This window comes from Agelaius phoeniceus, chromosome 22 (assembly GCF_051311805.1).
Source record: "Agelaius phoeniceus isolate bAgePho1 chromosome 22, bAgePho1.hap1, whole genome shotgun sequence".
NCBI classification, from domain to species: domain Eukaryota; kingdom Metazoa; phylum Chordata; class Aves; order Passeriformes; family Icteridae; genus Agelaius; species Agelaius phoeniceus.
The window spans coordinates 1,860,383-1,887,916 of NC_135286.1; the positions used below are offsets into that span (position 1 = coordinate 1,860,383).

The 27,534-nt window shown below is 58.3% G+C and overlaps 5 protein-coding genes across 14 annotated transcripts; 3 read left to right on the forward strand and 2 right to left on the reverse strand.

The window, feature by feature from the left end:
* The first annotated feature begins 213 nt into the window (after window positions 1-213).
* On the forward strand, window positions 214-10,181 carry LOC129129952 (coiled-coil domain-containing protein 28B). 9 transcript variants are annotated; one of them, XR_013184994.1, is made up of 13 exons: window positions 579-600; window positions 1,472-1,714; window positions 1,816-1,970; window positions 2,449-2,603; window positions 2,686-2,728; window positions 2,906-3,159; window positions 3,530-3,673; window positions 3,780-3,839; window positions 3,999-4,416; window positions 5,024-5,133; window positions 5,904-6,837; window positions 6,897-6,930; window positions 7,036-7,205. XR_013184994.1 is itself a non-coding variant. In XM_077189599.1 (12 exons), the coding sequence occupies exons 2-12, from the start codon at window positions 1,560-1,562 to the stop codon at window positions 10,050-10,052; spliced, it is 1,572 nt and encodes a 523-aa protein (XP_077045714.1). In that variant the 5' UTR covers window positions 473-600; window positions 1,472-1,559; the 3' UTR covers window positions 10,053-10,181. The 9 variants fall into 9 exon arrangements, 4 of the variants coding, with proteins under 4 accessions (XP_077045717.1, XP_077045718.1, XP_077045714.1 ...); XR_013184995.1 differs by having other exon boundaries at window positions 5,904-6,802; window positions 6,838-6,930; XM_077189599.1 differs by lacking the exons at window positions 5,904-6,837; window positions 6,897-6,930; window positions 7,036-7,205 and adding exons at window positions 9,142-9,215; window positions 10,049-10,181 and having other exon boundaries at window positions 473-600.
* On the reverse strand, window positions 7,819-11,786 carry TMEM234 (transmembrane protein 234). The gene is made up of 5 exons (XM_077189610.1): window positions 11,728-11,786; window positions 10,042-10,193; window positions 8,887-8,953; window positions 8,669-8,761; window positions 7,819-8,136 (listed from the first exon to the last, which is right to left on the reverse strand). The coding sequence occupies exons 1-5, from the start codon at window positions 11,738-11,740 to the stop codon at window positions 8,075-8,077; spliced, it is 387 nt and encodes a 128-aa protein (XP_077045725.1). The 5' UTR covers window positions 11,741-11,786; the 3' UTR covers window positions 7,819-8,074.
* On the forward strand, window positions 11,735-17,474 carry EIF3I (eukaryotic translation initiation factor 3 subunit I). The gene is made up of 11 exons (XM_054648155.2): window positions 11,735-11,869; window positions 12,075-12,167; window positions 12,256-12,343; window positions 12,831-12,896; window positions 13,745-13,894; window positions 14,625-14,752; window positions 15,582-15,692; window positions 15,975-16,064; window positions 16,481-16,554; window positions 16,738-16,830; window positions 17,108-17,474. The coding sequence occupies exons 1-11, from the start codon at window positions 11,789-11,791 to the stop codon at window positions 17,187-17,189; spliced, it is 1,056 nt and encodes a 351-aa protein (XP_054504130.2). The 5' UTR covers window positions 11,735-11,788; the 3' UTR covers window positions 17,190-17,474.
* A 983-nt stretch (window positions 17,475-18,457) lies between these two features.
* Window positions 18,458-24,119, reverse strand: LOC129130068 (myotubularin-related protein 9-like). 2 transcript variants are annotated; one of them, XM_077189604.1, is made up of 12 exons: window positions 23,913-24,119; window positions 23,269-23,459; window positions 23,000-23,059; window positions 22,719-22,827; window positions 22,424-22,549; window positions 22,156-22,329; window positions 21,303-21,520; window positions 19,714-19,875; window positions 19,496-19,637; window positions 19,104-19,324; window positions 18,861-19,012; window positions 18,458-18,753 (listed from the first exon to the last, which is right to left on the reverse strand). In XM_077189604.1, the coding sequence occupies exons 2-12, from the start codon at window positions 23,448-23,450 to the stop codon at window positions 18,569-18,571; spliced, it is 1,731 nt and encodes a 576-aa protein (XP_077045719.1). In that variant the 5' UTR covers window positions 23,451-23,459; window positions 23,913-24,119; the 3' UTR covers window positions 18,458-18,568. The 2 variants fall into 2 exon arrangements, with proteins under 2 accessions (XP_077045719.1, XP_054504269.2); XM_054648294.2 differs by lacking the exon at window positions 23,000-23,059.
* Window positions 24,120-25,012: 893 nt separating this feature from the next.
* Window positions 25,013-26,090, forward strand: FAM167B (family with sequence similarity 167 member B). Its single transcript, XM_054648292.2, has 2 exons — window positions 25,013-25,287; window positions 25,620-26,090. The coding sequence occupies exons 1-2, from the start codon at window positions 25,015-25,017 to the stop codon at window positions 25,881-25,883; spliced, it is 537 nt and encodes a 178-aa protein (XP_054504267.2). The 5' UTR covers window positions 25,013-25,014; the 3' UTR covers window positions 25,884-26,090.
* Window positions 26,091-27,534: the final 1,444 nt, after the last annotated feature.

Sequence of the window (27,534 nt, forward strand, 5' to 3'; positions counted from 1 at the left end):
CAAACTGTGTACCCCAAACCCCACAAACTGTGTACCCCACTCCCAAACCCCACAAACTGTGTTCCTACTCACAGACCCCAATCCCCACAAGCTCTGTTCCTACACACAGCCCCACTCCCAAACCCCACAAACTCCTCCTGCCGTGTCCCAGAGCTCTGCTCCTCCTTTCCCCGGCAATGAGCTGCGGGAGGCTGGCAGGGATTGCACAGTTTTCCTGCGGTGGGGATGGGATGTCCCTGCTCAGGTGTCCCCAGTGGGACCTGGCATGTCCCTTCCCGGGACGCTGCAGCCACCAAGAGCCACCAGCCCTGAGGGTCGCGGCCCTGGGGGTACCAACCCCCCCCTCCCGGCTGGTCCCTTGTGCCCCCATCGGCTCCAGAATGTCCAAGATGGGTTAAAAATCCTGCCGGGATTTACAGGAGCAGCCGCGCTCGGGCTGGAACGGGGCGGGGGGGGACGGACGGGATTTGTTAATCCCGGCTCTGCGCCAGGGCTGGAGGCCCTTCCCGGCTGCTCCAGCAGGGACGGATCCCGCGGCGCTGCGGGGACACCGGAGGGGACTCGGGGTGAAGCCCGCGGGGACACCGGAGGGGACTCAGGGTAAAGCCGCGGCCGGGGGGGCGGCGGGAGCGACCCGGGGGCTCCGCGGGCTCGGGGAGCGGCTCCTGCCCCGTTCCCGATCTGCGGGATGCTGATCCCGGGGCTGATCCCGGGGCTGATCCTGGGGCTGATCCCGGGGCCGATCCCGGGTCACGTCCGCGGATCCTGCGGAGGGAAAGGGAACTCCCGGAGGAAGTTCCCTTTCCCTTTAAATGCAAATCCCGGCTGTGCGGACGGTGTCCATCGGGCGGGGGGCGTCCGGTGGGTCGGGGTGTCCATCGGGATCGGGGTGTCCATCGGGGTGTCCATCGGGTCCCGGAGGCCGGAGCGGGCCTGGCTTAGGTCAGTCCCGGCCGTGGCGCTCCGGACGGCGGCCCGAGATTGCGGACAAAGGGGACAAAGGGGACAAAGAGGCTCCGCACCGGAGCTGCCCCGTCCCGGCGCCGCGCGGGGCTCGGAGGGGCCCGGCGGGACAAAGAGGTGACGGTCCCCATGCGGTTCCCTGTGCTCCGCTCTCGCCGGGGTGTTTTGGGGCCGAAATCCACTTTTCCATCTCGCCGGGGCCCTGCCAGAGCTGCGGCTGCGGTTCAGGCCCCGGCCGAGCTCCTGCGGGGATGCTCCGGGCGCGGGGAGGGAGCGGAGCCCCCCGGGAACGGGCACCGAGCTCCTGCTCCGGTCCTGCCGCCGCCAGCGAGCCCCGGGGCGGCTCGGGGTGCCCGTGGGTGTCACTGCTTAACCCGGGGGTCCCGGTGCCCCTGGCTGTGTCCCCTTGTCCCGGGGCTCCCCCAGCCCCTCCGCTGTCCCTGGGGGTCCCCCGGCCCCTCCGCCGTGCCCCGGGCAGCCGCATCCTCTCCCCGTTATCTCCGTGCAGGGAAGGAGCCTCCACACGCCGTGTCCGCCGCACGCCGGGTCTCGGTCCCGGTCCCGGTGCCGGTTCTGGTCCCGGTGCCATCGCCCCCATGGAGGAGCGCAGGAAGAAGCGGAGCCCCCAGAGCTGCCTGGCCCAGCCGCCGCCCGCCGGGGCCCCGCGGCCGCTGCCCCCGAGCAAGAGCGCGTCCTTCGCGCTGCCGCTGCCCGCGCTGCCCTCGCCCCGGCAGCGGCCGCGGCCCCGCCGGTCAGTGCGGCCCGGGGGCACCGGGGTTAGGGAGGTGCCGGTGTCGGTGCCGGTGCTGATGCTGATGCCGGTACTGGTGCTGATGCCGCGTTCCCCGGCAGGGCCAGCAAGGAGCGGGCGCGGGCGGGCGCGGGGGGCTCCCGGGGGGCCCCGCTCCAGCACAGCTTCCTCACGGATGTGTCCGACGTGTGCGAGATGGAGCGGGGGCTGCTCAGCCTCCTCAGCGACTTCCACTCGGGAAAGCTGCAGGCGTTCGGTGAGGGACGGGGTGGGGTCCGTGGGGTGGGAACCATGGAATGGGATCCATTGGATCCATGGGATGGGATGGGATGGGATGGGATCCATGGAATGGGATCCATGGTCTGGGATGTGGTGGGATGGGATAAGATGGGATTTGATCCATGGGATGGGATCTATGAGGTGGGATGGGCACGGGGAAGGAGGAGACTGGGGAATTTTGGGGCTGGGGAATTTTGGATCCACGGGGAAGGAGTGGGATGGGGAAAATGTTGGATTGAAGGGAAGGAATGGGCTGGATGGACGGATGATGAATGGATGGATGGATGGATGGATGGATGGATGGATGGATGGATGGATGGATGGATGGATGGATGGATGGATGGATCCACAGAGCAGGGACAGGCTGGGGACTGGGATTGATCCACAGGGAAGGTGCTCTGGGGCTGTGCTGGAGCCTCCCCAGGGATGTTCTGGAAGGTTCTGGGTGCCCCCAGGGAAGGAGTGCTCCTTCGAGCAGCTGGAGCACGTGCGGGAGATGCAGGAGAAGCTGGCACGGCTGCACTTTGGGCTGGACGTGTGCGTGGAGGAGCTCCCCGAGGAGCAGAAGAAGGCGGCAGCTGACAGGAACCTGGACCAGCTGCTGGCACACGTGAGTGGCACCCTGTGACCTCTGTGACACCCCTGTCCCCTGCCAGGCCTGGCACACCCCGGCGTCCCCTCCGCTCCCTCAGCTCTGCCTTTGCTCCCACAGCTGGAAGAGCTCAGCAGTTCCATGTATCCTTGGCTGGTGACAGTGGCAGTGGCAGGGGTGGCGCTGGCAGTGGTGACAATGGCAGGGGTGGCAGTGATGGTGGTGATGGGTGGCAATGGTGACAGTGATGGCAGTGATGATGGTGGCAGTGACAGTGGCGGCAGTGACGGTGCTGGCGCTTCCCCTTGACCCGCTCTCAGACAGAAGCTGCACCTGGCCGAGAGCTCGGACCCCGAGGACGCGGGGCCCTGACCCCGGCTCCGTCCCCGCCACCCCCGGGAGCCCCGCGCGGGCCGGGCCGGGCCCCTGTCCCCGCCATGGCGGCGGCGGTCGCGGTTCGATGACGTCAGCAGGCGGCGCCGGGGCCATGGCGGCCGCGCCGGGCCCGCGGGCCGGGGCTGAGGCTGAGGCTGAGGGGCGGCGGCGGCTCCTGCGCTCCGTGACCCGGCTGCAGGTGCGGGACGGGCCCGGGGGAACGGCGGGGAGCGGGGAAAGGAAGGGGAAAGGTGGATGGGGCCTTTCGGGGGCACTTCGGGATGAGACCCCTGGGGTGGCACTTACGGAGCGGGCAGTGAGGGCACCCCCGGGCGGGCGGGCAGCTCTATGAGGGCAGCTCCGTGAGGGCAGCCCCGTGAGAGGGCACCCCCGGGCGGGCGGGCAGCTCTATGAGGGCACCTCCGTGAGGGCAGTCCCGTGAGAGGGCACCCCCGGGCGGGCGATGCTGCAGCCGGCGCAGCCGCCCGGGCTCGGCCGCGCTCGGTGCCGGTGCCGGTGCCCGGTTGGGTTCGGTTCGGTTCCAGCGCTGCTCCCCCGGGCCGTGCCAGGCCTGTGCCAGGGGGTTCCTGCTGCGGAGGCGGCTGCGGAGCGTGCGGGAGGAGTTCGAGGCCGTGGTGCTGGAGATCGAGGGCGACCTGAGGCAGCTGCGCTGGAGCGGCCGCGTTCTGCAGCGGCCGCGCTTCAGCCCCGAGGTCCGTGAGCCCCGGGACACCGGGAGCGGCACCGGGAGCACCGGGAGCATCCCCGGGGCGGGGGTTGTGCCCGTTGGCTGCGCTGACCGTGTGCCCCTGCCCGCAGGACGCTCCCGGCCCTGTCCCCGCAGGATTTGGCGCTCCAGGTGCAGCCCGGCCTGCCCAGGTGATTGATTCCCCTCCCTGTCCCACCTGTCCTGAGCCCAGGAAAGTTTGGGATGGCTCAAACCAGAGCAGCAGAGCCACGTTCCAGACCTATTTTTCCCTCTCCCATTGTATTGGGATTTTTTTTCCTCTTTTCCTTTTTTTTTTTCCTGTTTTCCAGCCCTCTCCAGGGAAACCCTCGGAGCCAGGGGAGGCTGCAGAGAACAAAAAAAGAAAAAACCAGGAAAAGCCAAATCCTGGTGGAGCAGAGCGGGGTGGGAGCTGTGGGAACATCCCCCCTCCAAACCCCAAAAACGCCAAACCCCCCCCAAAGCCCCCAGATTTGGGGTGTGGTGCTGCAGAGACCAAAACCATTCCCAGAAAAACCCGGGAGAAGCTGAATCCTGGTGGAGCAGAGCGGGGTGGGAACATCCCCCCCTCAGCCCCCCTGCCCCGGGGCACAACCCCAGACCCCAAAAACCCCAAAACCACCCCAAAGCCCCCAGATTTGGGGTGTGGTGCTGCTGAAAGCCCCGAGGAGGAAGAGGAGGGAGCCCTGGAGTGGGACAGTGACAGCAGCGAGCTGGGAGCCAGCCCAGGTGAGGGACACAGAAACTCAGGAATGTTTTGGGAATGCTGGGCTGAGCTTTGGGGTTCTCACCTGGGAGCCAGCCCAGGTGAGGGGCACCAAATATTTTGGGAATATTTTGGGAAGGCTGGAGCAGCTCCCACAGGGCTGAGCTTTGGGGTTTTCCTGGTTTTTGGGCAGAAATCCCAGAGGATTTGGGGTGTGGTGCTGCTCAAAACCCCTCAGATTTGGGGTGCGGTGCTGCTCAGAGCCTTGAGGAAGAGGAGGGAGCCCTGGGGTGGGCCAGGGCCAGCAGTGAGCTGGGAGCCACTGGTGAGGGACACAAGGGACACAAAAACCCAGGTGAGGGACACAGAAACTCAGGTGAGGGACACAGAAACTCAGGTGAGGGACACAGAAACTCAGGGATGTTTGGGAATGCTGGAGCAGCCCCCACAGGGCTGAGTTTTGGGTTTTTTCCCGTTTTTTTGCAGGAATCCCAGAGGAGCTGCAGGGGCTGCCCCCACAGGGCTGAGTTTTGGGTTTTTTCCTGTTTTTTTTTGCAGGAATCCCAGAGGAGCTGCAGGGGCTGCCCCCACAGGGCTGAGTTTTGGGTTTTTTCCTGTTTTTTTTTGCAGGAATCCCAGAGGAGCTGCAGGGGCTGCCCCGCTGGGAGCTGCAGGCCCTCAGGACTCAGCTCCTGCTGGAGCTGCTGTGGGTCCAACAGGCCATTGCCAGCAGGAAACACGTGAGGAACAGGGCTGGGGACTGGGGGGTCTGGGGTGGGGAGTGGAGGGAATGGAAAAGGAAATATGGAGGAATATCAAGGGAAATATAAAGGAAATATCAAAGAAAATATATTAAAACCAAAAGAAATATCAAGGAAAATATAAAAAAAATATAAAGGAATATCAAAGAAAATAGAAAGGAAATATCAAAGAAAATATAAAGGAAAATATATAAAAAAATAAAGAAATAGCAAGGAAAATATCAAAGAAAAATATAAAAGAAAATATTTAAAAAATATAAAGGAATATAAAAGAAAATAGAAAGGAAATATCGAAAATATAAAGAAAGCTCAAAATATAAAGGAATATAAAGGAAAATAGAAAATATAAAGGAATACAAAAGAAAATAGAAAGGAAATATCAAAGAAAATGAAAATAGAAAGAAAATATAAAGCAATGTCAAAGACAATAGAAAAGGAAATAGAAAAGAAAATATAAAATAGAAAGAATATCGAAAATATAAAGAGATATCAAAGACAATAGAAAAGTAAATAGAAAAGAAAATATAAAAGAAAATAGAAAATATAAAGAAATATCAAAGACAATAGAAAAGGAAATAGAAAAGAAAATATAAAAGAAAATAGAAAGAATATAGAAAATATAAAGAAATATCAAAGACAATAGAAAAGGAAATAGAATATATAAAGGGATATAAAAGAAAATTAAATAAATAGCTAGAAAATACGAAGCAGTGTAGAGGCAGTGCACAGCAGGCTGTGTCTCCCTGCAGTTCCTGCTGCTGAAGCAGAAGCTGGGGGTTCCTGCCCATCCCAGCAGCATTCCCGAGTTCCTGGCCTGCTGTGGAGAAGCCCTGGAGCAGCAGCAGCAGCAGCAGCAGCAGCTCTGATGGCACAGGGACAGCTGGGGATGTCTCACTCCAGAGAAATGGAACAAAATCCTGCTGGGGACGTGGGGTGTGAGCAGGACTGAGCAGCTGGGGATGTCTCACTCCAGAGGAATGGAACAAAATCCTGCTGGGGACGTGTGGTGTGAGCAGGACTGAGCAGCTGGGAATGTCTCACTCCAGAGAAATTGAACAAAATCCTTCAGGGGATGTGTGGTGTGAGCAGGACTGAGCAGCAGCGGCCGTGGGGAGCGTCCTGGAGGGATCCATCCCATCCCATGCCAGGAGATCCCTGCAGTGGCTGAGCTGGAGGATGCAGGTGGGACACGAGGAGTGGCACTCCCAGCAGGTGCTGGGGAGGAGCTGCAGCTGCAGGAAGGAGCTTTTCCCACAGAACTGTGGGGATTCCCTGGGGGAATCCGGGTTTGGGGTGGCTCTGCACTATCCTGGGTGTCCCAGGGGATTTTTGGGAGTGGGGAGGGAGAGCCAGCCCCTGATCCTTGGGATGAGGCTCATTCCTGCCTGGGAATTCTCTCCTGGGCAGAGGCAGGAAAGCACCTGGTGCTTTGGCAATTCCTTCAGCTCAGGGACATCCCAGATCCATCAGAAAGGGACATCCAGGGACATCCCAGATCCATCAGAAAGGGACATCCCAGATCCCTGACAAAGGGACATCCAGGGACATCCCAGGTCCCTCACAAAGGGACATCCAGGGGACATCCCAGGTCCCTCACAAAAGGACATCCCAGGGGACATCCCAGATCCATCAGAAAGGGACATCCCAGGTCCCCTCACAAGGGGACATCCAGGGACATCCCAGGTCCCTCATAAAGGGACATAGAGGGGACATCCCAGGTTCCTCACAAAGGGACATCCCAGATCCTTCATAAAGGGACATCCAGGGATATCCCAGGTCCCTCACAAAGGGACACCCAGGGACATCCCAGATCCATCAGAAAGGGACATGCCAGGGGACATCCCAGGTCCCTCACAAAGGGACATCCAGGGGACATCCCAGGTCCCTCACAAAGGGACATCCAGGGGACATCCCAGGTCCCTCAGGGATTTTCCCATGGTGCTGTGCTCCCCTGCCCCGACCCCACTGCAGATGTGGATCCTTCTGCTCTGGAATTCTGAAATTCTTTTTATTTTTTGGGAATAAAAAAAAAATCTTTTCCTGATGCTGAAGCTGTTCCTGCCTGGCTCGCTGGTGTGTCCATGGCTGAGGGGGAGGTGGCCAGGACAGGACAGGACCTTTGGGACTTCCCAAACTGTGACAGGGAGGTGACAGCACCTGGGCAGGGGTGGGGGGACACGAGCTGCTGATCCAGAAATCCTGGTGGGAACGTGCCAGGATCAGATCCTGGGGGATAAATCCTGCAGGATCAGAGATCCCTGTGCTTCCTGCTGCTCTGGGGGTGTGGGATGTGGCCACAACTTCTGCTGCTGCCTCTGCATCCATGGGAGCTGGGCTGGGCTCAGCAGGGAGGGTTTGGGGTGGGCAGGAGGGTTTGGGATTGCCAGAAGGGTTTGGTTTGGGCTTGGCAGAAGGGTTTGGGCTCAGTGAGAGGCTGCTTGGAAGGGTTTAGGGTGGCTGGAAGGATTTGGGCTCAGTGAGGGGCTGGTTGAAGGTTTTGGGGTGCTCAGGAGGGTTTGGGGTGCTCAGGAGGGTTTGGGGTGGCCAGAAGGGTTTGGTTTGGGCTTTGCAGAGGAGTTTGGGCTCAGTGAGGGGCTGCTTGAAGGGTTTAGGGGTGCTCAGAAGGGTTTGGGCTAATCAAAAGAATCCATCAGTGCCAGGAGGTCACACTGGATCATTTATTAACCCCTTCTTACCCCCCTTCAGTGCTGGACAAGACAGTTTGGTCACTGTGGCCTTCAAAGAGCCACCAAAATCCCCTCAAGGCACAAACCTGGCTGCTGTCCCTGCAGTGGGGCCACCCTGGGGTGCAGCCCATGGGTTTTGTTTGGGATCCATCCCAAAACCCCTTCCCAGGTGGGGCTGGGCCAGGAGCCCCCCCAGGCCCGGGCAGGAGCCTGGGTCAGCCTCTGCTGCTGCCTCAGGCCCCAGCCAGGCACAGGGACACCCCCAGCATGGTGAGCAGCATTCCTGCCACAGCTCCTGGGGAGGAACAAATCCAGAATCAGTGAATGGGGAAAAACTGGGAATCTGCCCCAAACAACAACCTCCAGCTCCTGCAGTGTGAAATTCCCCAATTTCCTGCTTTTTCCTGACCACCTGAGCAGGGCACGTTGAATTTTGGGGGCTTTTGGGCCACTCCTTTTCCATGGTGGGCATTTTACTCATGCTTAAACATCTCCTGAGGGAAATTTAAATCCTTTTAGCTTTAAACAGCCAATTCTGACTTTAAATTCACCAGTCCTGCCCAAAAGTCTGTTTCAATTCCCTTTCCCTTTTCAATGGGAAAAAAAAATCCCATTTTCCATTCCCATTTCAATTCCCTGCAGCCAAAGCTGCTCTCACCCAGTTCAAGCCTTGTAGGGTATTTGGAGTCTTCAGATTAGATTATAAATTAAATTATACATTAAAATCAAATCCCCCACATTAAAAATCAAATTCCCATATTACAAATCAAATAATCTCAATCCATTAAAAGCTGATTTCTTGAGGAAATGCTGGAAGTGGGACTCACTTTTCCCCCCAATGTCCTCTCCCAGGATTTTCCCAGTCACCAAGGTCACAACCAAAGCCAGGGAGTTGCAGAGTGGCACTGCCACGGACAGGTCTGAAATGCAAGATCCAGGTGGAGAAATTGGATTTATTTGGGATTATTCCAAGGCAGCTGTTTGGCTGAATCACTGACCCATAAAATCCCATCAAACCACCCCAAAACAAGCAGCAGGAGCTGACCTGTGGAGGCCAAGGTGAGGTAGAAGAGCAGAGATCCAGCCTGGTTGAGCAGGAAGGGCACCAGGTACTGCAGGAGAACACGGAGCTGCCTGAGGGTCCCACCTGGCACTCACTGCTCCAAACTGGTTCCAGTTTCAATGCTGGGCTCAGTCTTGGAGGTTTTTCCCAACCCCAGTGATGCCAGGATTCCCCAAATCCCAGAGGGAAGCACTGAAGGGCTCTGGTTTTGGTTTCTCTGGTTTGCCTCCCCTGCAGGTGGTGCTGGGAGGAGGGCAGGAGGCCATGGATGTGACCACAACCTCCACCAGGATTGGCAAATTCGAGGCCAGGTTGGTCCTTCTCCCTGGGGCAGGGAAAATCCTCACCCAGAGCACCCCAGGGATTGCTCTTCCCTTTCCTTTGGGAACGTGGCAGTGCTGGAAAAACCCTTGAGCTCTTTTTTTTTAGTTTTTTCTTTTGTTTTTGAGGATTCTGTGGTTTTGTCAGTGCCAGTGCCAGCCCAGGGTTGGGGGATTGGCCAGGACACCTGGGAGAGGTGGGAATTCTGCAGGAATAACCCCTGAGGATGGGGAATTGTGGATACTGGACTTTCAGCAAGGATACTAAACTTTCAGCAAAGTTTACTTTATCTCTTGATGTCCTGGTTCTTGTTACTGTTATCTTATGATTCAGATAAGGCAGTCCACAAATACCTTGAACTAACAGAGCTATTTTACACTATTATGTGAGTTAGTTCCACAAATAAAAGTATTTAACAGCACATAGTTTCTACTTTAATAGCATGAGAAGGTCTAAGCTATATTTATCACATCATTATTTATATAAACTACACGGTGCATACAAAAACTGATTATATAATATTTATATTATATTATAACATTACCTTACATATAATTACTTTATATTAATTATATTATATATTATATTAACATATAATTATATTATATATTATCTATTACATTAATTTATTATTATACATTATTTATATTATATTATATTATATTATATTATATTATATTATATTATATTTAAAAGGGATTACAAACTGCACTATATCAGGATCTTTGTGATTAATAATAACTTGCAGAAGCCAACACACCAAGGAGAAAGAACGCCATTAGTGATATTTATAATTTCTAACGGGCGGGCTCTCACCTGGCAGTTGAGGCTGAGGAAGCGCAGCTCTGCCAGCAGCTGCCGCAGGCGGCCCCGGCCCTGCAGCTCCTCCATGCCCGCCGCCGCCGCCCTCAGGAACGGCCCGGTACCGCCCCACAGCGCGGCCACCAGCGCCAGGGCCAGCGCCTGCCCTGCGGAACAGCGGGGTCAGAGCCATGGGGCCAGCCCAGCCCTGGGAACACCGGGGTCAGAGCCATGGAGCCAGCCCGGCCTCTGGAACACCGGGATCAGAGCCATGGAGCCAGCCCGGCCTCTGGAACACCGGGCTCAGAACCATGGAGTCAGCCCGGCCTCTGGAACATTGGGGTCAGAGCCATGGGGCCAGCCCGGCCTCTGGAACACCGGGGTCAGAGCCATGGAGCCAGCCCGGCCTCTGGAACACCGGGGGCAGAGCCATGGAGCCAGCCCGGCCTCTGGAACACCGGGGGCAGAGTCATGGGGCCAGCCAGGCCCTTGGAACATTGGGCTCAGAGCCATGGAGCCAGGCCGGCCCTGGGAACACCAGGGTCAGAGCCATGGAGCCAGCCTGGCCCTTGGAACATTGGGGTCAGAGCCATGGAGCCAGCCTGGCCCTTGGAACATTGGGGTCAGAGCCACGGAGCCAGCTTGGCCCTTGGAACACCGGGGGCAGAGCCATGGAGCCAGCCCGGCCTCTGGAATATTGGGCTCAGAGCCATGGAGCCAGCCCGGCCTCTGGAACAGCGGGCTCAGAGCCATGGAGCCAGGCCGGCCTCTGGAACACCGGGCTCAGAGCCACGGAGCCAGCCCAGCCCTGGGAACACTGGGGTCAGAGCCACGGAGCCAGCCCGGCCCTGGGAACACCGGGCTCAGAGCCATGGGGCCAGCCCGGCCCTGGGAACAACGGGGGCAGAGCCATGGGGCCAGCCCGGCCTCTGGAACACCGGGCTCAGAGCCATGGAGCCAGCCCGGCCTCTGGAACACCGGGGTCAGAGCCATGGAGCCAGCCTGGCCTCTGGAACACCGGGCTCAGAGCCATGGAGCCAGCCTGGCCTCAGCCCCCTTGATGCCTTCAGTTTTAGGTTTTATATTTTTCATACTCTGCACTGCCTCAGGGTGGGACTCTGAACTCAGTGTTTTAGCAAGTTCTCCTCACAGCTCAGTCCCACAATCAGTTTCCAGCCCCAGAACCAAGGACACCGCTGCAGCCTCAGCCCCAAAAAGTGCAAACAGCTGGAATGGAGGGGAGCAAACTGGGAGGGTGGGACTGCATCACCTGGAGCTGGACTTGGACAGTTAACCCCATATGGAAATGGACCAAAACTTATAAAAGTGTGAAAACTCGTGACTCAGGGTCCGTCTTGGGTGTAGCCACAGCCAGGCTCTTGTACTGCCCAGGATGTACCCTTTGAAGGATTTTCAATAAATCCCTGTTTTATTCTTTAACTGCGTCCAGCCTCTGTTCCAGGGAGTCCCTCAAGGCATCACCCTCAGCACCGGCCAGAGCCCGAGGCCCGGCCGGATGGCGCTCGGAGCAGCCCCAGCCGTCCCTGCCCGCGGGACTGACAGCTCCGCTCCACGCTCCCGTCCTGCCACAAGAGCCCGACCCCCCTTCCCCAACCTCCTCGCACCCCCTCAGGCCCCCTCAGCCACGTTTGCCCCCTTCCCAACCAAACCCTCCCCGCGCCGCCATCACTTCCCCCTCACCCGCGGTCGCCATAGCAACGCCGCCGCACTTCCTGCTTTTACCGGAAGCGCCGTTGTTACCATGGAGACCGTGACGTATTTCCGGCGCGCCGCCGCCATCCCGGAAGTGCCGCCCTCCGCAGACCTCAGCGTGGCCGCCATGGTGAGAGCGGGATGGCCGCGGGCTCGGGGGCCGCGAGTTTTGGTCCCACCGATGATTTAGCGGCTCCGCGTCCGCGGTCCGGGACTCCTGGGCGTGGGGGGCCGGCTTGGCCGCCCCCCCGCGTCCCAGGAGCCTCGGACCAGGGGCTGCGCTCGCCCCCCCACCCCGTCCTCACCCTCATTAATTATTTAATCATTAATTACAGAAGCCCATCCTGCTGCAAGGCCATGAGCGCTCCATCACTCAGATCAAATACAACCGCGAGGGAGACCTGCTGTTCACTGTGGCCAAGGATCCCGTGAGTGCTCCTCACCCCCGCTAATTAACCGTCCATTAATTAATCCTTAATTTTTTTTTTTTTAATTTTTTTTATTTCTTCCTCGCAGATTGTCAATGTTTGGTATTCGGTGAACGGCGAGAGGTTGGGAACCTACAATGGGCACACGGGAGCTGTGTGGTGTGTGGATGCTGACTGTATCCTTTGATCCCAAAAACCGGTTTTATTTCATATTTTAGTGGCTGAATCATTCCCGGTGCTTCCTCCTGGCTGCTCCTCATCTTCCTCTCCAAGAGCAGCATTTAAATTCTTCTTTTAAACTGAATCCATTCTTTCTGCTGCCTCTTCTTTTCCCATTTTTTGGGTGTTTTCCCATTTGAAATAACATCCCAATGGATTTCTAGGTTTGCTGTGCCTTTTGCTGCTTCTCTGGATATTTGGGAAGGTTTTCCACAGGCAGCAGAGATAAAAGTGTGGAAAATTTGTTTAAATGCAAAAACCGGAACCCTTTCTTTTAAATTTCATGGGGAAAAGATTGGGTTTTGCCATGGGAACACTTGTGCTCTGTGTTCCCTTCCCTGGGGCAGATTTTGGCCCAAAAATTCCCTTTTTTGGGTTCAGAACCGTTCTGTGAGTGCCCAGGCAGTGAAATTTGGGGCTGATTTTCCCTTAACGGTGGCCCAGGGGACACCAGGCACGTCCTCACCGGCTCTGCAGACAACAGCTGCCGCCTGTGGGACTGTGAGACAGGTGAGGCCACCCAGATCCCCCTGGGGGACACAACTGGGACATCCCTGGGCCTGGGGGACACAGCTGGGACACAGCTGGGACTCTTCCCCTCCCCTGTTAAAATCTGAGGCTCCCCCAAGCAAGGCTGGAACTGACACAGACCAGGGACCTGGAACTGAATCCATTCCTAAATTCCCTCCCCACCCAAACCAATCCAGGATTTTATTCCATGTTCTCCCAAGGTGTTTTTAATGAGGAAATCACTTTGCAGCTCCCTGAAAATTCCTCTTCCCCTCTTCTGCTAAAATCTGAGGCTGCCCTGAGCGAGGCTGGGATTGACACCTCAGCAGAAGGTGTGGAACTGAATCCACTCCTAAATTCACACCCAGAGCATTCCAGGTTCCATTCCAGGGTTCCATTCTATTCCAGCACCTTCTCCCAATGAGGATGGGTGTTTTGAATGAGAGAATCATTTCCCAGCTCCATGAAAATTCCTCCTCCCCTGATCTGGTAAAATCTGAGCGAGGCTGGAACTGACACCTCAGTGCAGGCTGTGGAACTGAATCCACTCCTTAATTCCCACCCAGAGCATTCCAGGATTTTATTCCATGCTCTCCCAAGGTGTTTTTTTAATGAGGAAATCCCTTCCCAGCTCCCTCAAAACTCCTCTTCCCCTCTCCTTTTTAAAGTTTGAGGTTCCCCTGAGCGAGGCTGGAATTGTCGCAGCGCAGAGACGCGGAATTGAATCCGCTGCTTAATTCCCACCCAGACCATTCCAGCTTCCATTCCACGCTCTCCCGAGGTGTTTTCAATTAGGAAATCCCTTCCCAGCTCCCTGAAAATCCCTTTTCCCCTGCTCTGCTCCCCAGGGAAGCAGCTGGCCCTGGTGAAGACCAGCTCGGCCGTGAGGACGTGCGGCTTCGACTTTGGAGGGAACATCATCATGTTCTCCACGGACAAGCAGATGGGCTACCAGTGCTTTGTCAGCTTCTTCGACCTCAGGGACCCCAGCCAGATCGGTGAGGGGCCAGGGGATCCCCCTCTGGGGTCCCACTCTGCTTTTTGGGGTTAAATCTCACCCCATTCCCATGGGCAGAGATTCCTTCCCCTGTCCCAAGTTGCTCTAACCTGGAGCGTTTTCAGGGATGGAGCAGAGGGGATGATTCCCTAAAAAAAATCTCTTTGCTGGATGATTTGGAGTGGTTGTGGGGTGATCACATCAGCAAGGACACAATTCCTTCATCCCCTTCCCTATGGGATTCTAAAATGCTGCCCCTGAGCTCCCTGGAAATCTGAGCTCCACAAATAAAAAATCACCCAGGAATCCACCTTGAAATGCTGGAAAAGCCCAAATCCAGGCTAATCAGGGCACATAAAAGGATAAATCTTAATTTTTTAGGGGATTATAAAGCTCCCAAACGAACCCCCCTTACCTCAGGAGCATCAGGAACAGGGAAGAGCCAATTTGTGGGAATGCTGCAGCACGGGGTTCACCCTGAATTCCTGCATGTGAAAATTGAATTTCCCTAAAAAAATCTCTTTGCTGGGAGGGGGGTGATCACATCAGCAAGGACACAATTCCTTCATCCCCTTCCCTATGGGATTCCAAAATGCTGCCCCTGGAAATCTGAGCTCCACAAATAAAGATCCACCTTGAAATGCTGGAAAAATCCCAAATCCAGGCTGAGCATGGGGCACAAAGGGATCAATGGTGGCTGTGGGTGGCTGATTGCTCCTTCCCTGCCCCAGAGAACAACGAGCCCTACATGAAGATTCCCTGCAGTGACTCCAAGATCACCAGCGCCGTGTGGGGCCCGCTCGGGGAGTTCATCATTGCTGGCCACGAGAACGGGGAGCTCAACCAGTTCAGTGCCAAGGTCAGGGCCTGGGGCAGCATTCCTGGGGGGATCAGGGCTGGGATGTGGGATCTGGGGGCTCCAAACAGCAGCTTCAGCAAGGATCATTGAAATACGGGGGTGCCCTGAGTGAGGCTGGAGTCGGCACAGCACAGGGTGCGGAACTGAATCCGTTCCTAAATTCCCTTCCTGAATTCCCTTCCTGAATTCCCTTCCTGAATTCCCTTCCTAAATTCCCTTCCAGCCCAGAGCATTCCAGGTTTTATTCCATCATCTCTTCTGTTCCATGTTGGTTTTAATGAGGGCTTCACTTCCCAGCTCCCTGAAAATTCCTCTTCCCTTTCCCTGTTGAAATCTGAGGCTCCCCTGAGCGAGGCTGGAATTGTCACAGCACAGAGACGTGGAACTGAATCCATTCCTAAATTCCCACCCTGAGCATTCCCTGTTCCATTCCATGTTATTTTTAATGAGGGAATCACTTCCAGGGTTCCATTCCATGTTGTTTTTAATGAGGGAATCACTTCCAGGGTTCCATTCTGTGTTATTTTTAATGAGGGAATCACTTCCAGGGTTCCATTCCACGTTAATTTTAATGAGGGAATCACTTCCAGGATTCCATTGCATATTATTTTTAATGAGGGAATCACTTCCAGGGTTCCATTCCACGTTGTTTTTAATGAGGGAATCACTTCCAGGGTTCCATTCCGTGTTATTTTTAATGAGGGAATCACTTCCAGGGTTCCATTCCACGTTGTTTTTAATGAGGGAATCACTTCCAGGGTTCCATTCCGTGTTATTTTTAATGAGGGAATCACTTCCCAGCTCCCTGAAAACTCCCTTTCCCCTCCAGTCAGGGGAGCAGCTCTCCAATATCAAGGAGCACACCAAGCAAATCAACGACATCCAGACCTCCAGGGACATGACCATGTTCATCACTGCTTCCAAGGATAACACAGCCAAGGTGAGCTTTTCCTGCACATTTCCTGGCAGGATCTCTCCTCACTGGGTTTTTCTTTTTTCCCTTGGGAATGTTCAGTGAGAAAGGGAATGAACAGCCAAGCATTGGAAATGAAATATTTTGGTATTTCCGTAGAACACTTGCAGTTTAAATTCTGGAAGGTGGAAGATTTCCCTTTCTGGGGGGATATTTTTGGGATTTGATCTTGGAGAGGGAACATCCACGCAGGTGAGGCCCAGCAGCTGCAGATAATGAATGAATTGATCTCTTTTTTTTCCCCTGCAGCTCTTTGACTGCACATCCCTGGAGCACCTGAAGACGTTCAGGACGGAGCGGCCGGTGAACTCTGCTGCCCTTTCCCCCATCTTTGACCACGTAAGGATGAGCTCCCTCAGGCTGTCACTGATCCTGGCATTCCTGCATCGTGGCTCTTCCCAGTCCAGCCCAAAACCAGGGCTCTGCAATGAACCTGGGGAGCTTTTGCTGGGTCAGGCACTGGGAGCAAAGTCTGGAGTGCTCTGATGGAATGTGCCAGGGAGGGGGGAATTCCTCAGGGGGCTGGAGCCTGCTGGTGGCTTTGTGGGATTTGTGGGAAGTGCTGGAGGCAGTCACCACCTCTGGAAGTGTCCAGGGGACCTCTGGGCCTGGCACTCACTGCCCTAAACTGGTTTCAAGGTGGAGATCAGTGTTGGAGGTTTTTCCCAACCCCGGTGATGCCAGGATTCCCCAAATCCCAGAGGGAAGCACTGAAGGGCTCTGGTTTTGGTTTCTCTGGTTTGCCTCCCCTGCAGGTGGTGCTGGGAGGAGGGCAGGAGGCCATGGATGTGACCACAACCTCCACCAGGATTGGCAAATTCGAGGCCAGGTTGGTCCTTCTCCCTGGGGCAGGGAAAATCCTCACCCAGAGCACCCCAGGGATTGCTCTTTCCTTTCCTTTGGGAACTTGGCAGTGCTGGAAAAACCCTTGAGCATTTTTTCTTTTGTTTTTGAGGATTCTGTGGTTTTGTCCCTCCCGGGTTTGTGACAATTTCAATCTTCCTCCTCCCAGGTTCTTCCACTTGGCTTTTGAGGAGGAGTTTGGCAGAGTCAAGGGACACTTTGGGCCCATCAACAGCGTGGCCTTCCACCCTGATGGGAAGAGGTGAGAGCCTTGCAATGTCCCCAGTTCCACTTTTGAACTGGGATGTGACCAGACTCAGGCTGGGGATGGAACCAGGCCCCGAATTCTCCCATCCTGAGCCAGCCCAGGGAGTCACCCACACCCTGCCCCACACTTGGGCCGCATCCCTGATTTTTGTTTTCCACTTTGTGATTCCTGTATCAGTTTCAGGAGTGGGTGGGAAGGCCAAACTTCCTGGTTTTGCTGCCAGCAGCATTCCTGACTTTGCCATTCCTGACTTTTCCTTTCCTCCCTGCAGCTACAGCAGTGGGGGTGAGGACGGCTACGTCCGCATCCATTACTTCGATCCCCAGTACTTCGAGTTTGAGTTTGAAGCCTGAAGGAGGAATTTCCCTCTCCTCTCCTCTTCTTTTCCCTTCTCCAACCCCTTGCCCAGCCCAGGGGCTCCACCACAGGACTGCAGGAAAGGCCTGAAGTTGTTCTTGGCAGCGATTTTGGGGGGAGCTGTGGGAAATTGGGGAAGTGGGAACTCCAGTGGCTTTTACTGGGGCAAGAGCGAAGGGAACTGGGTTGGCTGCCTGCCCTGCTGGGCATATTTATAAACCAGGGGGAGGGGAAAAAAAGAGGAAATAAATAGAAATATTTTCTAAACACAAGGAAAAGCACCTCTGTGGGGTTGGTTTTTTTTTAGGTTGGTTTTCCCCATCTGGATCAAAATGAACCCAAGGACTTTGTTTTGCCAGCTCTGTTGTCATTTGTTCCACACCCATGGAGCAGAGCTGCTCCTCCTGGGACCTCTTCCCATCCATGAACTCCCTCCCAGAGAGGCTCCACAGCCTCAGGCCCTGCCCTGGAGTGTGAAGAAGCTGCAAGAGCAGCAGCCAGGAATTGTTTTGCACACTCCTGGCCCCGCTGCTCCGTTATCTGCTGGGCTGACCCCGAGCCAGCTCCCTCATGGAACAGATATTTCCTTTTCCTGCCCTGGGAGCTCCTGTGCAGATCCTCACCCTCCCACCCTCCTGGCTCTTTTATGTTTTTCCTTTTTCCTTCCTCAAAACTGGGCTCAAGGGCAGAATTCCCAGGCTGGCTCTGGGCTCGGGGCTGCTGGCACCACAGAGGCTGCAGCCTTTGGGATTTTGGGGGCAGATGTTGGGTTTGTGTGTCCTGGTGGGGTTTTTTTGGTGATTTTTGGGGTTTTTTTTGGTGTGATCTCCTGGGTTTTTTTGTGTGATCTGCTGGGGTTTTTTTGGTGTGATCTCCTGGGGTTCTTGGTGTGATCGTTGGGCTTTTTCAGTGTGATCTGCTGGAGTTTTTTTGGTGTGATCTGCTGGGGTTTTTTTTCTTTGAGATCTAGGGTTTTTTTGGTGTGATCTGTTGGGGGTTTTGGTGTGATTTGCTGGATTTTTTTTTGTGTGATCTGCTGGATTTTTTTGGTATGATCTGCTGGATTTTTTGGTATGATCTGCTGGATTTTTCTGGTATGATCTGCTGGATTTTTTTTTTGGTGTGATCTGCTGGGGTTCTCTGTGTGATCTCCTGGATTTTTGGTGTCATCTGCTGCCCTTCAGCCCCAGAACCATCCACGGGCCCTGCTGCAATCCCAGTGGGGAGAAGCAGCTTCCTTATGGAAGAGCAGGACACAGGCAAAGGCTGGGAGAGAAATTTACTGAAACAAGCTCAGGGTGGGCAGCTGAAGGCTGGGAAAGCTCTGCCCACGGGCTCCGTGTCCTGCACAGCCCTTCCATGGGACAATCCAGTGTCACCTGGTCCCTGCTGTCCCCAGTTCACCATTCCCTGTCCCTGCAGGGGGCTCGGCGAGGGGCTGGCTCTGCCTTTTCCCTGTGCTCTCCTGGAGGGAGGAGCTGTTCCCCTGCACCAGCCTCCGGATCTGCCCCCAGGCCTCCTCCAGGTGCTGGGAGGGACGGATCCACCGCAGGAAAAAGCCTGGAGAGAGAGAAGGGACTGGGGCTGAGCTCAGCCCTGTCAGAGAGGGAGAGGCAGAGCAGCCGCCCCTGAGCTCTGAGGGTGGATTTTGGGAGGATCCCACTCACCCTGCCACAGCTGGATGCTCTGGGGCTCCACGCAGGGCCAGATCACCAAGGGGTTGTGTGAGTACAGAGGGTTCAGGTACTTGTGCCTCTCCTCGGGCTGGTTCAGCCATGCCCACAGCGAGTGGGTGCTTTCCTTCACCTTACACAGGCTCCTGTGGGGGCACAGGGGGGACCCATCCCAGTCCCCAGCAGGGTTTGGTGTCACCCGGGCTGTGACAGGAGGGGTTTGTCCCCCACACCCACCTCTCCCTCTCGTTATTGCACAGGAAGGTGCCGTAGGCCGAGGCGTAGGCGTTGTCAAAGAGGGTGAGCAGCAGCTGCTCCCCGAATTCCAGGGAGAGGGGGAACTGCCGGCTCAGCTGCCACACGCAGTCCAGGAAGAGAAGGAAAACGGGAGCCTCCTGCTTGCCCCGGGCGTGGGAGGAGGCGGAGCGGGCGCAGCGCAGCTGGAAGGGGTGCCCGGCCTGTGGGACCCTCATGGTGACCCAGAGTGCGGCCCCCGGCCAGGCTGGGCCCCCCCACCCTGCTCAGAACTCCCTCACCTGGATCCATTCCCGCTCAGAACTCCCTCACCTGGATCCATTCCCGCTCAGAAATCCCTCACCTGGATCCATTCCCGCTCAGAAATCCCTCACCTGGATCCATTCCCGCTCCAGCAGCCCCTGGAAGCCGTCCAGGGTGCGGCAGGCGGGGTCCAGGATCAGCTGGGCCAGCGCCGTCACCAGCAGCGTGGTGTCCGTGCCCTCGGCGCCGTGCACCAGCACCGTGCAGCCCTCCCTGCGGGGCCAGCCCGGCTTTGGGGTCACGCTGGGGCTCACAGAGGGGCAGGGCGGGCGAGCTGGGGCCCCCTTACCTGTCCAGGCACTGGGCAGCCAGGCAGGCCGTGCTCAGTGCGGCCTTGACGTGGCCGAGCCAGCGGCTGCTGTCCAGGCGGCCCAGCCAGCGCTCCATGGTCACAGCGGGGTCACTGCAGAGCTCCACCAGCCTGGAGAAACTGTCCTGCAGCACACGGCCCCTGGGGACATATGGGGGACACTGTCACACACAGGGGACACTGTCACAGGGGTCACTGTCACACACGGGGGTCACTGCAGAGCTCCACCAGCCTGGAGAAACTGTCCTGCAGCACACGGCCCCTGGGGACACATGGGGGACACTGTCACACACAGGGGACACTGTCACACACGGGGGTCACTGTCACACACAGGGGTCACTGTCACACACGGGGGACACTGTCACACACGGGGGACACTGTCACACACAGGGGTCACTGTCACAGGGGTCACTGTCACAGGGGTCACTGTCACAGCTCCACCAGCCTGGAGAAACTGTCCTGCAGCACACGGCCCCTGGGGACACGGGGACACTGTCACACACAGGGGTCACTGTCACACACGGGGGACACTGTCACACACAGGGACACTGTCACACACGGGGGTCACTGTCACACACGGGGGTCACTGTCACACACGGGGGACACTGTCACACACAGGGGACACTGTCACAGCTCCACCAGCCTGGAGAAACTGTCCTGCAGCACACGGCCCCTGGGGACACAGGGGACAGGGGGGACACGGTGGCACTGTCACACAGGGGACAGCACCCTGCCCTACCCTGTGGTATTTGTGATGGTCCCCAGGATGAAGGAGGAATTGAGAATCTGACTCCATGTACTCAGAAGGCTGATTTATTATTGTATTGTATTGTATAATTTATATTTTACTTTACAGTATATTTTATATTACAGTATATTACATTATATTTTACATTACATTTTATTTCATATTATATGTTATATGTTATATTTTATATGTTATATTTTATATTTTATGTATGTTATATTTTATGTTATATTTTATGTTATATTTATATATCACATTATATTTTATATTATATATTACATTATATTCTATACTATGTATTATGTTTTGTATTATAGATTATATTGTATTGTATTATTCTATATTATGTATTATGTATTATTGTATTATTGTATCATTATACAATATTATATAGTACAATAATATTTATATATTTATATAATTAGTTATATTGTATATTTATATTATATATTTATGTATTTATTTATGTATTTATTTAGATATTTATTTATGTATTTATTTAGATATTTATGTATTTATTTAGATATTTATTTATGTATTTATATTATATGAATGCTATACTAAACTATCCTAAAGAACAGAGAAAGGATACTTACAGAAGGCTTAACAAGAAGGTCAGTGCAAGCTGGTGACTCCTCAGAGCCTCGACCCATCTGGCCGTGATTGGCCATGAGGTTAAACCAATTCCCATGCTGGATAAACCATCTCCAGCCCACATCCCGGAGCAGCAACGCAGGAGGAGCTGAGGCTTCCCGGCTCCCCAGGAGCAAATCCCTGCGAGGAGGGGATTTTCCCGGAGCTGTGGCAGCGCCGTCCTCACCTGTCCAGGGCGCGGTGCAGCCGCCTCCAGCCGGGGTAGGCGGATTTGTGCTCGGTGCCGCCGCCGCTGATCCGCGCCTGCTTGGCCGCCTGCGCCGAGCGCGTGTCCAGGACAAAGCCGCGCTCGCCCTCGGCCAGGACCGTCCCCAGGAGCTGCTCGTCCTCACGGCTGCGCCGCCGGTTGGGGCCTGTCAGGGGCTGGCTGCTGCGGAGCAGGGCCTGGGGACAGGGGACACGGCTGGGCACGGGCGAGAGGGCGCCAGGGGGGGCTCAGAGAGCCTGAAGGGGATCCAGGAGGGCTGGAGAGGGATTTGGGATAAGAGACTGGGGACAGGACACGGGGAATGTCCACCTGGAGGAGAGAGGGCTCCAAGATGTGACGTTAGAGAGCCTAAAGGGGATCCAGGAGGGCTGGAGAGGGATTTGGGGGGAACAGGACACAGGGAATGTCCACCTGGAGGAGAGAGGGCTCCAGGGTGACCTCAGACAGCCTAAAGGGGATCCAGGAGGGCTGGAGAGGGATTTGGGGTAAGAGATTGGGGACAGGACACAGGGAATGGCTTCCCACTGGCAGAGGGCAGGGATGGATGGGATGTTGGGAAGGAACTCTTCCCTGGGAGGGGGGGAATGGTTTTCCCAGAGCAGCTGTGGCTGCCCCTGGATCCCTGGCAGTGCCCAAGGCCAGGCTGGAGCACCCAGGGACAGTGGGAGGTGTCCCTGCCATGGCAGGAGTGGGGCTGGATGAGCTCCAGGATCCCTTCCCACCCAATTCTGGAATCCTCTGACGATGGAATCCCCCTTTGGAGAGGCCGGGGGGTGTAGGGGGGGCCGGCAGAGGGGCGGCCCGGACTCACGGTGCCGTTTTTGGGGTGGAAGTAGCTGAGGACGGGGAAGCGCCCGCCCTGCCGGAACCGCGCCGCCCTCGCCACGGTGGCATCGGCCACGGCCGCGGGCACCAGCACGGCGGGCGGGTACGAGGGGCAGGCGCTGAAATCGCTGTTCACGGTGCTCAGCCGCCAGCGGCTCGTCTGGGGGAGAGGCGACATCAGCGACATCAGCGACATCAGCGACACGAGCGGCAGAGCGCGGGGAAGGCGGCGGGTCCGAGCCGGGCGGGCTCACCTGCGAGGCCACCCGCTGGAAGTGGCGCTCGGGGACACGGAGGTGCCAGCCCTGCTGGAGCTGCAGGCTCGGGGGGCGGTAGAAGAACGGGTACAGCATCATCACCGAGTCCACCGAGGACAGCGCCTGCTCGGGGACACCGGGGCTGTTCGGGGACACCGGGGCTGGCACTGTCCCCGTGTGCCAGCGCCGTGTGCCAGCGCCGTGTGCCAGCGCCGTGTTTACCCAGTTAATGCCGGCCCCAGAGCAAACACGGCAGCGCTTTCCCAACCCTTTGCTGCCCGGCCGGGCTCACCTCGATGGAGCTGGCGATGTTCAGGCACTCCTCCATGCCCGGGATCTCCAGCTGCAGCACCTGCAGGTCCTTGCAGCGCAGCGTGATGGTGCCCGAGGAGCCGCAGACCCTGCGGGAGCGGGGTCAGGGCTGCTTTGGGGACAGTCGGGGCTGCTTTGGGGACACACGGCGACAGCACCGAGCCGCCCTCTTCCCCCCCCCGGGGGCCGTGCCGGATTTGAGGCTCTCATCTGCCACCGCAGCCGGGATGGGGCGAGGGGACAGAGCCAAAAAAGCCAAACCTGGTGTCCCGCAGGGAGCCGCCGCTCCGGGGGGGTTGGTACCAGCCTAAATTCTGCACTCTGAGGAGGAGGAGGAGGAGGAGGAGGAGGAGGAGGAGGAGAGGAGGCAATGCCCGCTCTGCCCCCTCGGGAGGAAGAGGAGGAGGAAGAGGAAGGACGCGGTGCCCGGGTGCAGCGCGGTGCCCGTGGGGTGCCCACCGGGAGAGGGGGGGATCCTCCAGCTCAGGGACAGGGACAGGGGACAGGGACAGCCCTGGGGACATCCCCACCTCTTCTCCACGGCGTCCACGTTGCGGATGAGCAGCCAGAGCTCCAGCTCGCCGCGGGGGCAGGAGGAGAGCAGCAGGTGGTGGCTGGTGATGCACAGCGTGCCCCGCACCGCGGGCAGCCCCTGTCGCGACAGCAGCACGTCCTCCACTGTCGCCGTCTTGATCAGCTCCGAGAACTCCATGGGCGCCGCCTGGGCCCGGCCGGGGAAGGAGGAAAGGGAAAAAAAAAAAAAAAAAAAGAAAAAAAAAAGGGGAAATCCTGCGGTTCTGGGCCCGCCTGGAAACCCCTGCCCTGCGCGTCAGGCGGCGCGCTGTCCCCTCTCCGTGGTGACATTGTCACCTCCAGCACCCGGCATGGCCCCGCCAGGCAGCGGGGAAACTGAGGCACGGAGGGCTGAGCTGGCTGTGCTGGAGGGGATTTATGGGGGCGATTTTTGGGATCGCAGGGAGCAGCTCCCGCTCCTCCCCCGCCCCTCTGGGCTGGACCCCGTTAGCGACCCCGGTCCCCACGGGCTCTGCTGTCCCCAAAGCCACCCCCGGGGCTGGGGACGGGGCAGGAGAGGAGGAGGAGGAGGAGGAGGAGGAGGAGGAGGAGGAGGAGGAGGAGGGTGGGTGGCGGTGCTGCTGCCCCGGGCACCCCTTACCTGCTCGGGCTGGATGGAAGGTGGGGACCTGGGGGGACAAGCCGGGACCTCAGAGCGCCAACAGGGACCTGCCGGCCATAAGGAGAGGACTTTGGGGGCACAAACGGGAATTTTAGGGCGCAAGCAGGGGATTTTGGGGGACACGGAAGAGCTCAGGGTGCAAGGAGGGGACCCCGGGGTGCTCGGGCGGGGGTTTGGGGCTGCGGAAGGGGCAGTTGGGGCATCTCGGCGTGGAAGGGGGGGTGGCGATGTCCCCGCACAGCCCGGCCCGGCCCGGCCCGGCTGGCGGATGTCGGGTTTAAGGTGGCCCGGCCCGGAGGGAGGCGGCGATGCCCGGGGCCGGGTTTGGGGCTGGGTTTGGGGCTGGGTTTGGGGTCCCTGCGTGCGCTGCGACAGCGAGGGGACCCGGGGGGGCCGCGGGAGGGGACACGCGAGGGGACAGCGGGACTGGGGAGCGGCGCGGGGGGAGCACGGGGGGATTTTGGGGATACTCTGGGGGGGCTGGAGGGGATGAGGGTGGGCGGGCGAGACCCCTGAGCCACCCCCGCTGCCCCTGGAGCCCGGCGGGCACGGGGGAGGTGGCGCAGGACAGATCCGGACGCGGCTCCACCTTAAGGTCCCGTCCGGGTGCGGGACCCCGGCTGCCCCCCCTGGGCACCCCCCCCCCCTCCCGGTTCTTTTTCCTTCCTCGGTTTTTTTTTTGGGCCCCCCCAAGAAGCGGGGAGGGGCGGCTGAGGCCGCGGATAAATCATGAAATCATTCCCGCTCCTCCGTGCCTGGTGAAGGCTCCGTCCGGGAACGGGGAGGCTCCTCCCAGGCGGAGACAATGATGTTAAAAAAGAAAAGAAAAGGAAAAAAAAATAAATAAAGAAAAAAAAAAAAAAAAAAGCTACCAAAAATACTCCTCTAGATAAGGAAATCCCTGCCCATCGGATTTGTCCTCGAGGGGTGGATAAATAGCCGGGAAGCGGGCGCAGCTGGGGCAGGGAGTGGGTGCGTGGTCGCGGGCAGGGCGGGGGCTTCATTCACCCGTGGGGAGGCGTTGAGGGCGCAGAGATCCGCGGGGTTTTGGGGTTTTGGGGCCGCTCCGCTCTGTCCCACCATGGCTTTCAGGCAGCTGAAATTCAAGGAACTGGGCGAGGAGGAGCCCACCTGGGAGCAGGAGAGCCTGGAGAGCCTGAAGGCGCTGGCGGCCAAGCTGAAGCTGCAGACGCGGCGCCCCTCGTACCTGGAGTGGGAGGCGCGGGTGAGGGGGCAGCGCTGGGGCACCCCCGGGGCACCGCAGAGCCCCCCGCACCCCCAGGAGCAGCAGCCGGGTGGCGTTTGTGGCTTTGCCACCGTGGAGGCGGCTCTGGAGTGGCTCAGGACGGAGCTGGTGAGTGGCGCGGGGACACGGAGCGCTGGGGACACCGGGCACGGCAGCGTCCGGGGCTCTGGGCTCCTCTGCCCGCCTTGCTGGGCCTGCGGGGATTGGATTTTCCCGAGGTTTTTGCGGCTCTGGGGTGCCACAGCCTCTGCCTTGTGGGGGTCACCCCCTCGTCACCCCGTCCTGCCGCTCTGGGGGTGGCACCGAGGGCACGATCCGAGCCGTGGCCGTGCCCAGCCTGGCACCGCGGGGCGGTCGCGGGTTTGTGGCCTGGCCGAGCGCCGTCCCCGCTGCCCGGGCACCGCTCCCGCGGCTCCACGGTGGTTCCCTTGTCCCCGCAGCGGGAGATGCAGGCCCTGGACCAGCGGCTGGCGCAGCAGCTGATGCGGCTGCGGGCGCGGCTGCACCGGCTGAAGGTGGAGCAGGCCTGCCACCAGCACAAGGAGATGCTGGACGACGCCACCTTCGGCCTCGAGGGCTGCGAGGAAGACTCGGATCTGCTGTGCACCATCCCCCCCAAGGCCGCCTTCCTGCTCTCCACGCCGCTCAAGCACATCGGCGTCACCCGCATGAACATCAACTCCCGCCGCTTCTCGCTGTGCTGAGCGCGCCCCGCCCGGGACATCGCGGGCACTTGGGGGCCCTCGGGACTCTGGGGCTGCGGTGACAGCGGAGTGTCACCGTGCCCGTGGGTGCCACCATTGCCCCCAGGGCATCGGGGATGTCACCATCCCTGTGGGGCACAGGAGCGTCACCATCCCCATGGGTGTCACCATCCCCATGGACACAGGAGTGTCACCATCCCTGTGGGGCACTGGGAGTGTCACCATCGTCCCCAGGGCATGGCAGTGCCACCATCCCCATGGGTGTCACCATCCCCACGGGCACAGGAGTGTCACCATCCCTGTGGGGCACAGGAGTGTCACCATTGCCTCCAGGGCATGGCAATGTCACTATCCCCACGAGCACGGGAATGTCACCATCCCCACAGGTGTCACCATCCCCACGGGCACAGGAGTGTCACCACCCCCCCGGGGCGTTCTGGGGCCCGGCCCTGGGGGTGTTGGGGTTCAGTCCCGTGGGCAATGTGGGGTTCAGCGCTTTGAGGTGGAATAAAAGGAGCTGAGGCTGGGAGCCGATGGCTTTTCCTCATCTGTGCCTCCAGATGTGACTCCCGCCCTTTTTTAGGCGGGTGACACCTCCAGGTGCCACTTGGGGATGCGACTTTCACAGAGCCCCGGGTGAAGCAGCGCCAGGGGAGCCTTGGGGATCATTTTGATCGTTTTGGGGGCCGCTCCTCCCTGCCAGGACACGAGCAGAGCCCGAATGTGCCCCCAGGCTGCCGCATCCCCCCGGCCCTGTCACCTCTGCACTTCCTGCCTGTGCCTGCGGCTTCCCGCCCGATCAAAGCCGCCAGCACAATGTCGCTGTGGTCGCTGTCCCTAAAACAGCGCTGCCACCCCCGGGGCCACCGCGGCTCCCCTCCGCTCCTTGTCACCGCGGCTCTCAGGCTGCCCAGGGCGGCGGGGGCACGGCGGTGACAGCCCAAGGGGGCTCCGAGCAGTGTCCCACCGCACACAGGGGACATTGGGGCGCAGGGAGGAGGGTGGCAGTGCCAGGAGGGGACACTGGGGGGGAACGGGGACAGCGCAGGGTGGCCCAGAGAGGGCAGCGCAGGGACAGCGCAGGGACAGAGCGGGGACAGCGCAGGGACCGAGGGGACAGCGCAGGGACCGAGGGGCGCTGGCCGCAGGTGCCACCCCCGGGGCTCTCAGCGTGCCCTCGCCACGGGACCGGCGGTGGCAGGAAGCCATCGGGGTTTGTCACTCGCTGCTCTTGCGGTCGGGGGCGAGCTGAGAACGGCTCCGGGCTCCTCTCGGCTCCGCTCATGAGGCGGAAACCGGGGCGAGGCGGGGACAGCGGCGGCGCAGCGGGGCCGGGGGCTCCGCTCCGCTCCCCAAAACACCCGGGGGGCTCCGCTCTGCACCCCAAAACACCCGGGGGGCTCCGCTCTGCACCCCAAAAGGATCGAGGGACTCCGCTTTGCACCCCAAAAGATCCGGGGGGCTCCGCTCTGCGCCCCACAAGGTTCGAGGGGCTCCGCTTTGCACTCCGTAAGGCTCGGGGGGATCCTCTCTGCACCCCAAAAGGCTCGAGGGACTCTGCTCTGCACCCCACAAGGTTAGAGGGGCTCTTCTCTGCATCCCATCTGGCTTGGGAGACCCTGCTCTGCACCCCACAAGGCTCAGGGGGCTC

Excerpts from the sequence above, each read along its gene's own strand:
- LOC129129952 (XM_077189599.1), top strand. The coding sequence starts at position 1,560 with ATGGAGGAGCGCAGGAAGAAGCGGAGCCCCCAGAGCTGCCTGGCCCAG. Across the intron at positions 1,715-1,815 it reads CAGCGGCCGCGGCCCCGCCG|GGCCAGCAAGGAGCGGGCGC; the intron begins GTCAGTGCGGCC and ends GTTCCCCGGCAG. Across the intron at positions 2,604-2,685 it reads TGGACCAGCTGCTGGCACAC|CTCTGCCTTTGCTCCCACAG; the intron begins GTGAGTGGCACC and ends CCGCTCCCTCAG.
- TMEM234 (XM_077189610.1), bottom strand. Across the intron at positions 8,954-10,041 it reads TCCTCAGCCTCAACTGCCAG|TACCTGGTGCCCTTCCTGCT; the intron begins GTGAGAGCCCGC and ends GTTCTCCTGCAG. Across the intron at positions 8,137-8,668 it reads AGAGGACATTGGGGGGAAAA|GAGCTGTGGCAGGAATGCTG; the intron begins GTGAGTCCCACT and ends GTTCCTCCCCAG.
- EIF3I (XM_054648155.2), top strand. The coding sequence starts at position 11,789 with ATGGAGACCGTGACGTATTTCCGGCGCGCCGCCGCCATCCCGGAAGTG. Across the intron at positions 11,870-12,074 it reads ACCTCAGCGTGGCCGCCATG|AAGCCCATCCTGCTGCAAGG; the intron begins GTGAGAGCGGGA and ends CATTAATTACAG. Across the intron at positions 13,895-14,624 it reads CAGGGACCCCAGCCAGATCG|AGAACAACGAGCCCTACATG; the intron begins GTGAGGGGCCAG and ends TCCCTGCCCCAG.
- LOC129130068 (XM_077189604.1), bottom strand. The coding sequence starts at position 23,450 with ATGGAGTTCTCGGAGCTGATCAAGACGGCGACAGTGGAGGACGTGCTG. Across the intron at positions 22,828-22,999 it reads GGCTCCCTGCGGGACACCAG|GGTCTGCGGCTCCTCGGGCA; the intron begins GTTTGGCTTTTT and ends CCGCTCCCGCAG. Across the intron at positions 22,550-22,718 it reads ACATCGCCAGCTCCATCGAG|GCGCTGTCCTCGGTGGACTC; the intron begins GTGAGCCCGGCC and ends GTCCCCGAGCAG.
- FAM167B (XM_054648292.2), top strand. The coding sequence starts at position 25,015 with ATGGCTTTCAGGCAGCTGAAATTCAAGGAACTGGGCGAGGAGGAGCCC. Across the intron at positions 25,288-25,619 it reads AGTGGCTCAGGACGGAGCTG|CGGGAGATGCAGGCCCTGGA; the intron begins GTGAGTGGCGCG and ends TTGTCCCCGCAG.